Genomic DNA, 12,812 nt, shown 5'->3' with positions numbered 1-12,812 from the left:
AGGATCCACTTAAGGAATAAAAGATAAGATTGCTACAGTATATCCTTTAAAAAAACCTGGAAATAGTCATTTCTTCCCAGATATTTGCGTGGCATTTTTCTCTGTGAAAAATTTATGCTTGTGTATGAATTGCATGATAAATGAATGTAGCTCAGTAGTAAATTATGAAATCACAGGAAATACAGATAACAAAACAAAAAGCTGAATATTGGAGAATATTATTATTATTTAATATCTTGGGTCTGGGTTATAAAGCTCTCTTGAGTTTGTAGCATGACTACAAAGGGTAAGGGTGACTCCCTTACCCTTGGCCTTACCTCTAAAAACTCCACTGAGATCTGAGAAAGCTCCTTCCAAGGCCTCCAGCCCATGGGGATGGCTTTTAAAGTCTCCCTGCAACCACAGCTTCTTCTAAACATGCACAGAAGGGACAGATTTTACCAAACAACCACAAAACTTTAGAAGCGAACATATTAATGGTCTAGATATGGCACAGTACTTCAGAGCATACTGTTCTTTCAGAGGACCCATGTTCAGTTCCCAGTACTCACCAAGGTAGATCATAGCCACTTGCAATTCCAGCTCCAGGGCACCTGGTGTCTTTGGCTTCCTCGGGCACCAACCTTTTAATATTAACTTTTAAGACTTGTATCAAATCCCTGTTGCTTTTTCTGTCCCATATGGGTTGCAGTGTGTCCATCAGGCAGATGGAAGGACCAAAGGACAGAGCGTGTCCACTATTAAAACTGGCCACAGAGCGTCTATGTGGAGAAGCATTAGGGATCCACTGACTGCTCAGGTACCTGGTGTGGGAGTAGGCCACAATGCCGGCAGTGTCGAAGCATGTGAAAACTGTCTCATAGGAGGAGCTGGGAGTTGCATCTGTACCTATTTCATGTATTGGGGACATGGAAAGTATAGTGTTCCTGATTCCTGAAGAAGAATGATATGCAATTAATGCTCACAGTGTAATGAGACCAAATGATAAATGAAAGTGGTTTATATACAAATACCTTTTTGTGTATATCTGCTTTGAAATAGCCACTCTTGTTTTTTGGTCAGTCCACTTTTATGAATATGGGCAGTTTATTAATATCTTCATCCCAAAGTAAATAAATACCTTTGCTTTCAAGCTCCATATTAATAAATGTAGAATGGAGATTTGACTTTTAAAAATCAAATTTTTTAATGGTAAATAATCATACTACTGAAAATAATGAACATTGATCATATTTTTGTTTTTAAAGACACCTGCATCCTATAAATTTAATTAAAACAAGTAGAAAATTACTTTTAACATGGTGCTGCCTGAACCATATACTGTCATCAGGTGACCTTGTTGCTTGGTATAGGCTTAGCTGCACAAAAAAGCAATAGGAGCTCTGAAAAAGGAAGAAGCTGTTCAGATTAAGTCCAGCACAGAAACTGTAAAATCCTGCATATAGTTATCTAATCACTATAGAAGCTACCTAAGCCCACCCTGGTAAGAAAAGACGTTGCGTGATTTATATATTGCATTTCCATGGTAAATGTAACAGAGTTACAGTACACAGGCTTCAATGAGTGGTGAGACTGTGTCATTTCTTGGGCAGCAGGGTATTAGATTCTTGTGACTTCTCTTTCAAAGTCTGGTTAGCACTTAACTAAATTTTATTATAGTTTTTTTCAGATTGTTTTTATTTAGTACATGTGGATGTTTTGCCTGAATGTATGTCTGTACCACATGCATGCCTGGAACCCACAGAGGTCAGATACCCTGAAACTGGATTTACAGATAGTTGTGAGCCATCATGTGAGTCCTTGGAATCAAACTCAGGTTTGATTTCTACAAAGATAAAAACTCTTAATAAGTAAAACCACTGAGCCCCATGAAGCTTATTATAACTCTCAGGATCTAAAATGGTAACTCTTAGCCTGATTCCTATACAGATGGTACGATCTGAAGCAAAGCTTATTTAGTATTTGTAGTATTGAGGTACAGAAAGTACATAATTTCCTCTTGACCACAGTATAAAGTACGTGCTATGGGGTGGAACTATGCAGGCAGAGGTCTCACTGTCTGGATGCCTTCGGTCTTAAGGTGTAGTGTATGCCTTGGCTAGAGCAGAAAAAGAGGGCTGGCAGCAGGGCTCAGTTGTCAAGCTTAGGCCCTGCATTCTATTCCCAGGACTGAACACGGCGCAGGGAGAGAACCAACTTCCTTAAGTTACTGTTCGACCTCTGTGTGTGTGAGTGCTGTGTTTGATAATTAGGCAGGATTGACCTCTTAAGACATGGGAGAGGCATGTCAATGGAGCCTTAATCACTTTGAAGAGGGCTAAGGCCTGCCCGAGGAGAACAAGTATAATCTTCAAACCAGTGAAGGAGTAGAGAGAGGGGGCGAGGAAGAGGTGTGTGTGTGGGTGTGATAGGTGGCACTTTGACTTGGCTGTGTGTTGTCTGTTGTGTGCTGCCATTCAGCAGCACTTGGACTTGGTCAAGGGCTGTGTGTTTAGTGATTCTGACAGTCATGTTTACGTTAAAAGTGAGTCCTCCATGGGTTGGAGTAGCTTTTCCTCAGACTGCTCAAGTTCGTGGGTGGCCTGATGGTCACACACTGCAACACTCTGTGTCCACGCCTCAATAGGCAGTGCTGTCTGTTTCCTACAGGGGTCCCCAGAAGTCTTGCTCTGTGGATTTTTTTTCCCTTTTGGTTTTTGAGACACAAGTCTTCCTGTATAATTTTGGCTGCCCTTATAGAACTCTCTTTGTAGATTAGGCTTGCCTTGAACTCACAAAGATCTGTGCCTGCCTCCCAAGTGCTGGGGTTAAAAGGCATGTGCCATCACACACAGCCTCTGTGGGTTTCTTTTATGAAATAGTAAACTTGAAATATACCTGATAATGAAAGAAAGCCTACAAGCCCCTCCGGTGTATAAACATCTGCAGTCCACATTTTATTCTCATACATACCTGGGAGAGGTTCTGTTTCCATGGAGAAGCCCTTCTTTTGTGGAGGGAGATTCCATCACGCTCTGGGTCCAGACACAGCTCTGAGCTCAACAACCAGCAGGCAATAAGCAGCAGGACTGAATGTGTGCAACAAAAGGCTTGAGAGCAGCTTCAGTATCTAGAACAGAATCCTTGTTTGTCATCAGAAAAGAGGGCTGGGTTTCATGTAAAAACCATGAACTCTTCAAACTGATGTGGTTTGTCTGTGAAATTCCTTTGGGTCAGCCCCATAGGACCGAGGACACTAAAGCTGCAGCTTTAGTAGCTAAAGTGAACGCACACATGCTTAAAATATAACCAACCAAATTGTGATGTACACCATGAGAGGACAACACTTTCTTATGAGCAGCAGACCAAAACTGGGTAAGGATTGAGAAAACAGACTCAGGGGAACTGTGAAGTGGCCTTCAAAAGGAGCTGTTGAAAATTCACCACTTTACATTTAGTAGGGCAGCAAAAGGTGAAATTTCAACTGCTGCCCCAGTCTGTGCCTGGAGATTCTTTTCTTTAAATGACCTTGGGGAGTGGGTCACACTGAGGACAGCATATGGACTGTGAACACCTAAGTCTTGTCCTTCAAGCAGCTCAAGGACTGCTTGAAGAACCCAGGAGTGGCTTGTAGACACTGGCAGTTTTCATTTAAGGAAAGATTTTTGTTCGAAGGGCACACACAGGTCCCTGTGTGGCATCTGAGGACCATAATGGAGCATGTTTCAGCATAGCTGGCTCTTGTCCCTTCCCATCCTCTGTCATAGGAGAGTTTACTTGTTCTAGAACTTCATATAAATGGACAATGGTGTTATTTCTAAAGCTTCTAGCTGGTTTTCGTGTGATAGACTACAGTGGAATGTCTAAACCTGAGGAGATCTTCTCAGGCAAGGATAAGAGTTTCTTGGAGTAATGTATGAAGGTTGTATTTGAAAGTAAGCCACTTAGCTGTTTGCTGTCACACCCTCTGGAATAGTCACTTTTCTAGACTTATTAGATCTGCACTTTTAATTGCACTTAAATACTCCAGACATCTGACTGCAAACAAATTTAAACAGTGTAAGAACTAGTTGTCACCCTCTGTACTACTATGTATTCCAATAAAACTCCAGACTCACTCTTTTCCCCAGATAATGTTGTGTATGGCTACACAGATCAGTAGCCTTGATCATACAGATAAAGACAGAAAGAACTGAACTCAGATTCTGTTTAAGCTAGGTGATGATGGGAGCGAGTGGAAGAATGAGTTCCTTGAACCTCAGTGTGATTTCCATGTTATTACAAAGTGTTTTAAAGACAGAAGAATCTAGTGGAGATATTTTAGCTGTATTGATATTTCATCAATATGCATCTGACTATGTGCATCTGACTTTTGCACATAGACAGACATTGTATTCTTTTTTTTCGTGCAGCACTGGCATCAAAAGAGCTTAGGTTCAAGCCAACAAAGTGAAACATACCATTAGTTTATGTTTAGAGCATAGTTGAAAGAGCCAAGGCCACTATCGCCAGCCAGGGGACTGCAGACAACTCAACTGGACTTGAGGAACTCAAAGGAAGGTTTAGAGAGGACAGGCATTTGATTGGTGCAGGGTTAGGTTCAGTGTTTAGTGAGTGTGTTTTAGTTCTACATGAAGGGTTGATTGTATATTTCCTTGAAATGAGTTACCGACCTATAGACTGTAACCTGGCTAATAGCATTTCAAGACTTCTGTCTGCTATCTGTTGTATTGTAGATGACTGTATGGACATTTCTCATTGAGTTCAGCAGTGCTAATGATGTGTCCACAGTGAGTAGAGCAGACCTGACAGGGCATCTGGATAGGAGCATGTGTTTCCGTGCTCCCTTCTTTTTAACGAAGTAGACTTGTTTTCCTGCATGCTGGGAGAAAAGCACTTGTCTTACCCTCCTCACCCCTGTATCTAACCACTTATCATCTGTTTGTGTTAGATGATGGCACAGGCCATAGGGCTGAGAGGGGAAACATGGAGTGTGCCTTCACTTTGCCAAAAAGTCCAGGTGAGAAATGCAAATGGAAGGAAAGCTAGGTCTTATGTGGTAAATGTCGAGCAAAGGATGACACATGCCTGTAATACCAGCACTCAGCCAGATGAGTTCACTGCCAGGCTAGTATATAGCAAGTTCCAGGCCAACCTTGTCTATATAATGAGACCCTATTTCAAGAAATGAAAGAATTATCTGAGATTGTTTCTAGATAGTAAATTGTCAACTTTTTACTAGATATTTTAATATGCATATTTAATGAATCTGAAAATGTTTTTCTCTCCATGCTTAGCCTATTAAAATGACTTTCTCTGTGTGACTAATTTCCTGTGTGTAAAACTTTCTAATAGAAATGATATTAACTGTGAAAATCATGTGACTGAAAAGTTGTGACATCCATTAAAACTAGGGCTAGCCCCATTCATCTCTCTGCAGTGTGATGCAACAGTGCCATCTTTGGCCTGGCATGTGCCTTTGTTCTGACAAAGGGACATTTGTCCTAGTTTCTTGAATGTCTAGAAATGACATGAAATGTGAAATCCAGTCTTCTTGAGAGATGAATCAAATAATCTAATCAGTAATAATTTCCTTTTCCACTAATCTGGCATATTGCATGAAAAGCAGATAGGCTAGTGTACCCTCAATGCAACCTCCATGTACCCTAAAAGTTTAAAGTTTTAACAAAACATGATATATTGAAATTGTCTGTTTAGTACTATCAATTTAGAGTGTTTCTTAAAAGAATTTAACCACTAGTCTTTAGTAAACTTAGAGAGTCTCTGTTACATATATTATATCCCCTTTCATAAAATGCTTTGAAGTTTTAAAATATCAAAAAAGATAAAATTTTCATTTTTTAGGCAATATGTCAAGTACAACATATTTTCCAATTTCCTCCTTATTGAGAGAAATATTACTTATGTTTTGCAAATACCACAGACTTTATCTAACAAAGTATTTGCTCTAGTCTATTTTACTTTTCTGCCTTTTAAATATGGACACATGAATGATAGACTTGTTTGGTCTCTTCTTTCTTCCCCAGAGCATTAAGAAGAAGCATTCAAACAAGCAGGAGATGGGCACCTACTTGAGGTTCATTGTCTCCCGCATGAAGGAGAGGGTGAGTGCTTGCCAGGCTTGCTTTCTCTCCCACTGTGGTTCTCAGGCTCTGCGGGCATATTTGGCCATGGTCTAGTTTGGTCTTAAGGTCTCAATCTGCTGTCCAGACTGGACTTCAACTTGTGAACCTCTTGCCTCAGCCTCCTGAGTGCGGGGATTATAGTCTTGTATTATCAAATTTGGTTGCTGTTTTATTCATTTTCTAGAACAAATGTTTTTTGTATTGGACTGTACTTTGTCTTTTGTTTTGTTTGATACAAACATTTAATTGACTACGTTCAGTTAAGACACAATTTAAAAGCTGATTAATCAAATGAACATTGCATTGGCTGTTGCTATTTAAAATGAAGTGGCATTTCTCAAATAGCTGCTCTGTCGAACCTTGAAGAACGCATATTGCATTAACTAGCTACACATTCTCCATTAATTATGATGGATGTTTTGTAAGATTATAAAATATGTTGAGCTTCAGGAATTGATGTTTTACATGTCCCTTTGTGTATTTAACAACCCTTTAGGCTATAGACCTTAATAAAAAGGGAAAGGACAGTAAGCATCCGATGTACCGGAGGCTGGTCCATTCAGCTGTTGATGTCCCTACCATACAAGAGGTAACTTGGCTCCTTTTATTTCCACTTCCATGTATCTTTAACTACCAAGTTAGAGGGGAAGTAGCCTGCACAGTGGTGGTGGCTGTGTTGTCATGGTATGTTGTGCATTCGTGCCTTTAACTGTCACACAGTCTACTGCAAATTTTAAAAGATCTGACTTTTAACCACTTACAGCTAGATTCTTGATATTTGTTGATTACAGGAAGTGGGGCAGCTTGACATTTTGTATGTAAAGTACTGATTTCTAATATGAGTTTCTACTTTAGCAGTGTGCTTGGGAGTTTTAGGTAAAACTTAGGGTGTAGACTAGATTAAGTGTCTTGGGAAACCATAAAAGGAACAAAATTAGGGTTAAATCTAAAACAATTAATTCTATTATATATATTTCAGTATATTTTAGAAATTTTTGAGAATTGCAAACAGTGAGTTTTGACCACCTTCTACCCAAACTCCTCACAGATTCAAGCCCTCTTTCCATCTACCTACCCAACTTTATATTCTTCTTCTTTTTTTTTTTAACCCATCAAGTCCAATTTGTGTTGCCCATATATCTCAGGTTTTGGTCTTGTCTTTGTGCTGCATTATAAGGCATGAGGATCTAAAGATACACCCCCCCCCCACACCCAGTGCTTGGGCTCCTCTAGTCCCTTCCAACCAAAACCCTCTAGACCACTGCCATCGTTCTTCCCTGAGGCTTCTGGATCCTGTCAGCTCCCTGTAAAATGGGCTGATGCTAGCTGGGTTAATGCTTTGACCTTGAATAATATGAGCAGAAGTCCTGAAAGGAGAGTTAACAGAAAGACAAGATTTTTATGATATTACCAGTTTAAAATCCAAAATATGAGTCATGGTTCAGAACAGAACTTAACAGGAAGCGTTTTGGGGGCTACGGTAAGGAGATACTTAAGTCTGGGCAAGGCCTTGTACAGGTTCAGTGCCTGGTGTACCCCAGCCCTACAGAGGCAGGAATGCAGGGGAGGAAGTCAGGCATCAAAGCTTGAACATAATTTCCTGTAGGGTATGTAGGCAATGACCTAGGAGAAGTGGGAATTTTCACTGACGGAACGGTAGTTGAACTAGAACTATACAGGAAAGAAGCTGCATGAGCAGGGATAAAGTACATGGGAGGGGCATGGGCTGTGAGCATTCATTTGCGGCCTTGGCCTTGCTAATCATCTTTCTGCCAAAATCACTGGGACTCAAAAGTGCTCTCCTGCTATTCCCAGATAGCTTGGCTATATACACACTACTTGAAAAAGTTTGAGCTCCTTCCTGCAAGGGAGAAAAACGCTCTGAAAATTATTGTTACCCTCTTTGGCCACCAACATCAGAGCTACAGAGTGTACTTTGAAGGAGCCTTTTTTTGTGTCTCATCAATGTAAAGAAAGCTGTGTGTTGCCTTGGTCTATAGAGGAACTCCCAAAGCTTCACTGTAAACTAGTGTCTGTGCCTTACTTAGAGCAGTGTCCTCAACCTGTGGGTTGTGGATCAGATATTTACATTACGATTCATAACAGTAGCAAAATTACAGTTAAGAAGTAGCCATGAAATAATTTTATGGTTGGGGGGTCAACACAGCATATGACATGTATAAAAAGGTCATAGCATTAGAAAGGTTGAGAGCCACTGTCTTAGAGGTCTGGTGACTATTGTGGAGGCTAACAGCTCCTTTTTCTGGTCTTCATCCAGCTGTTAGAAAGATGGCAGGCATGTGTGGTCCTGCTCTCATCTGAGCATTTTCTGACAAAGCTCAGCAGCAGCTGCCACCACTGCTGCAGATGAGGTGTGGCAGCTGTGAAGGCCATTGTGGGGAGTTAACACAGTGGGCACAGTACTTATGTGGCACTGTCACTTATGTTGGGGGCAAAAGCAGGAGTCCAGATTCTGTTCTGTCCTCTTCTCAAGTCCTGTCACTCACAACACATTTGTCCTTCTGTCTTTTACCCTCACAGAAAGTGAACGAGGGGAAATACCGGAGTTATGAGGAATTCAAAGCTGATGCACAGCTGCTTCTCCACAACACAGTGATTTTCTATGGAGGTTCAATCCTTTTTCTCTTTTGTGTACACTCTTGAAAATGTTAAATTCCATGTTGAGAATCTGTCACGGTTCCTTGTAATTCATGCATGAGTAATGATGTTGGAATTTAAACTGATGGTTGCTTGCTGGTGTGGCTTACAGAGGTGATGACCAGTGGTGTGGGGAAAACATTCTTTCACTTTTTTTTTTAAGTGGTGCTGAGGATGAGGGGCTAGCCCAGGGCCTTGTGCATGCGAATTAGGCACTCTACCTCTGAGCTACATCTTCAGTGAAATGTATTCTTTACATTCACTTGCTTTATCTTAGCTAAGAGGTTTCTCCAGGCATTTCATTCATTCTGATACTTTCCCACTAAGATCTCATTCTTAAAGTCAAGAGGTCATTCTCTACCTAGAGAATTAGTGGTTGTGTTAAATGTAAAAATGAAAGTTGCCTGTAGGATTTATTTTGTCTCTTGAACATGACATAAAATGTGTGTTTTGATGAATGTGTCTCTATCTGGTAAACTGAAATGACAGTAGGATCACTTGACTTGATGGTGGCAGTTTCTAGAGTGTTGATGATAAGTTGTGTTTATCTTCAATTACAGCAGACAGTGAGCAAGCGGACATTGCGAGGATGTTGTATAAAGACACGTGTCATGAGGTACTTACCATTCACACTTAATAATTAAACTTCTTATAGTCTAAGTTTAGTTAAGGCTTCTGTCCTTCCTTGCTACATTTTAATTGTGGCATCTCCTTTGAATTTAATTTGATTTTCATGTTTGCCATACATGAAAAATAAGCAAACAAATATTTCTGTAACAGCTGACTAAGGATACCGTAGCAGATTTAGCTAGTAACTTTCAAGCACTGCTCATTGCTGATGTGAGTGTTGGTGAGCTGTGAGATGTGAACAAATTGCACTCTGCAACCAGAGTCACAACTTGGAATGAGGGTTCATATGTGCCTTCTATTAGACCCAATTAAGGCAGAGAACAAAGTTCATATGCATAAAGTAAATGAATCGCCTGCAAACATTAGTTTTGTAAAAATTCTCATAAGAAGTGTGATTTCTTCAGTTCATTTTAAATTTGATTTTTCCTTTTTAGTTATTAAACAATTTTTTATTGAATGTCTACAGTGTGCCAGACAGTGTGTTAGAAGGAATGAAGTGGTGATATAGGTGTAGACTCCAGTGTATAGAAAGCTGTCTTCTGAAGAGAGGTTGACAACAGGATAAAACGCGAGTGGCCTTAACAGTGATGAAGAAAACAGTATGCAAGTGAGGGATGGCAGTGGGCACAGCAAGAGAAGGGGTACTGTCACCCTTGCATGTCTTCCACAGTCATGGCAGGACCTTCTGTCATCCTAGAGGGTTTTAAGTGTACTAGGTTAAGTCAGGACCTGACTGAGAGCTGCCTGTCAGTCCCACGCAGCCACATTGGCTGCTGTGTGGCTCAGACCATTGCTTTGCTTTTCAGCTGGATGAGCTGCAGCTTTGCAAGAACTGCTTCTATCTATCAAATGCACGGCCCGACAACTGGTTCTGCTATCCTTGCGTATGTGGAATTTTGTCATTTTCATTGATGAGTACCGTTTGGATCACAGTTACTTCCTGTTTACTTAGGGATAATACCTGTGAAATACATTTCTTTACATCATAGTGCCTGTGGCCTTAATAAATACTTGCAAATGAAACATGAGAAAATAACAATAATTGCTTTTTAGTTCTGAATTTCAAATAGGGCTCTCAGTAAGACCATACACGGGGTCCTTTGATAGACAGGAGAGTGAGTCTTTGCTTTTCCTCTCATTTTCAACAAGAGACCCATGGCTTTGCTATGTCTGTAGCTCCATCATCTCCTCTGAAATGGAAAAAAAGCCTCTGGCTATTTGAGAGTATCCCATGACACTGACATTGGGTGGACTTAGGAGGCCTCATAATCAGAAAGTATGTGTGGGGTCTCAAACTCTTCTCTTCCTAACAAATACCCAGGTGATGCTGGGTGCAGAAGCAAAGTCAGGGCACTCTGTTTACTACTATCATGCACAGGGCCCTTGACTTTAGAGGCAACTTTATTTCAGTTCCTGTCTCATCTGGCAAATAGTCCATAATTCTACTTTCTCTTAAGCTTATGAATTGTTTATATTGATGGCAAAAGGAAAACAAAACACTTGTATGTGTTTCAGAGTTAAAAGGAAATATTATCCAAACGGATTGTGTCTTACTTAATCCACGCTTCTCTATTTAAAAAGTCACTCAATAATAAAAGAAATAACATTTCATTTTCAGATACCTAATCATGAGCTGGTTTGGGCTAAAATGAAAGGTTTTGGGTTTTGGCCAGCCAAAGTCATGCAGAAAGAAGACAATCAAGTTGATGTCCGCTTCTTTGGCCACCACCACCAGAGGTAATTCTCACACTCATGCAATAGCAAGAGCTGCGCTTATGCATGCGTACTGACTGTGTTAGAGACAGTGGCTACTGTGTTTGTTTCAAATTCAGCATGTGCCTGTAGCTGGTAATAATTTATGCAAGTTTTCCAATATTACTGAAAACAGTGGAATACTTGGTCCTCAGGTGTAAACACACTTGTGCTGAGATTGAGCCCATCATGCAGGTCGTGGATCCACAGACAGGCACGTCCATCCCACACTGTAAAGATGTGTGGCATTTGTGTCTCCTCTGTGGCCCTATTAATAGGCAAAAATAATTACTGATGCTCTAATCCCAAGCACAGTAAGTGTAGAGGAGAGGGACTAATTACAAAGCATTGTCTCTACTCCTGAGCTTCAAAACTTACATATGTAGAATACATAAATTCTATATATTCTAAAAAAAAGAAGCTGACTATAAAATTACTTCATATATTCCATAGAAAGATACCAACCCATAGGATGGCACACTTATTATACCGTTCTCAATGTGAGTTAAGGCCCCAATGACATTGAACATTAAAAATTAGGATATAACAGTATTGTCATAAAGTGTTGTCACCATTAGTTTGGATTGGAAAAGTGAATTCAACTTTTGAGAGGTACCGTTGGACTCAGGTTAATAAGTCCAGTGATAAAGCCAGAAAAGTTTTTCTAACACAGATATTAAAGGAATGGGAGTCATGCTAAAAGTCAGCCGTGCATGTGCTCTGAGCATCTCTTTAGATCATAGTGTCTGGGGCATAGGGCAGTATTGTATGAGAAGCTTCAAAGCAAAGGACTGTATTTTTCTCTCCTGATTTATAGTTTGTCCTATATCCTGTGAGTACTTTAAATGTCTGTTTTCTCATTCATATAGACACACCTAGCAGACACTGTTGTTATGTTAAGAAAACACTAATGTACAGTGTTAATACAAAGTGAACATTTTAGCTTTTGATGAATAAATTGGTAAGTTTTAGCATGACAAGCTTCTTGCATCATATCTAGTTAGTTTTATGTTCTCACAAGAGGGCACTGTCCACATGCCAGTAGGGTAAGTCAGTGTCTGTTAGTGTTTGTCCAAGTCTCTGCACCAACTCTGTCATCCAGATACACTAGCCAAGCTCTCTGAGCTTTGGGGAAGTTGTGACCTCGCTCCTCGTGCATGCTTGATACAGACATAAGCATAGCACCTAGCTGATATTGGGAGTATTCAAAGTGATGACTATAAACCTAATATAGGGAGAATGGGGGAGGAGAATGTGTTTGAACTTCCAGATAGATAGGTCTCTTTGCTATTCCATCAAGTATTGCGGAATTATTGATCTGGATAGAATATGATATGAATGATTGCTTAGGGGACACAGTAAAAATTCTATTTTATTAAAGTACTTTATGTATTGAAAATAAATAGATATTGTAATCATGAATTAAGCACTAAAAACTATGGCTCTAGTTGTTAGTTTTGAGAAATGTGTTTTTGATAGTATATTGTATTACACATAGGAGGCAGAAAAATTAAGCAAATAATTTTGGAGTCACTTCACTTAGACTGAGACTGACCTGACATGCAGGAGATGCCAGCTGTTGCCTGCATGTAGATCTGCAGCAGTAGGTCTGTCTAGGATCTGCAAGATGGTCAGTTGTTTTGGACC

The 12,812-nt window shown here is 40.1% G+C and overlaps 1 protein-coding gene across 15 annotated transcripts in view; it reads left to right on the top strand.

Annotated features, from left to right (window-relative positions):
- Window positions 1-12,812, top strand: part of Zmynd11 (zinc finger MYND-type containing 11) — an 86,172-nt gene that overhangs the window by 66,214 nt on the left and 7,146 nt on the right. For 8 of the 15 annotated variants that reach the window (XM_085699213.2, XM_085699212.2, XM_085699211.2 and 5 more), the window contains 6 exons: window positions 6,027-6,104; window positions 6,622-6,714; window positions 8,667-8,754; window positions 9,344-9,399; window positions 10,220-10,297; window positions 11,032-11,150. In XM_085699213.2, coding sequence (XP_085555339.1) covers window positions 6,027-6,104; window positions 6,622-6,714; window positions 8,667-8,754; window positions 9,344-9,399; window positions 10,220-10,297; window positions 11,032-11,150 — 512 coding nt within the window. Of the gene's footprint in view, window positions 1-4,930; window positions 5,000-6,026; window positions 6,105-6,621; window positions 6,715-8,666; window positions 8,755-9,343; window positions 9,400-10,219; window positions 10,298-11,031; window positions 11,151-12,812 lie in introns of all 15 variants that reach the window. The other 7 variants (XM_085699225.2, XM_085699221.2, XM_085699216.2 and 4 more) reach the window with 6 other exon arrangements.

This window comes from Myodes glareolus, chromosome 14 (genome assembly GCF_982192425.1).
Source record: "Myodes glareolus chromosome 14, mMyoGla1.1, whole genome shotgun sequence".
NCBI classification, from domain to species: Eukaryota; Metazoa; Chordata; class Mammalia; order Rodentia; family Cricetidae; genus Myodes; species Myodes glareolus.
Note: the sequence above shows the minus strand (reverse complement) of the source record. Positions and strands in the feature narration are given on the sequence as shown.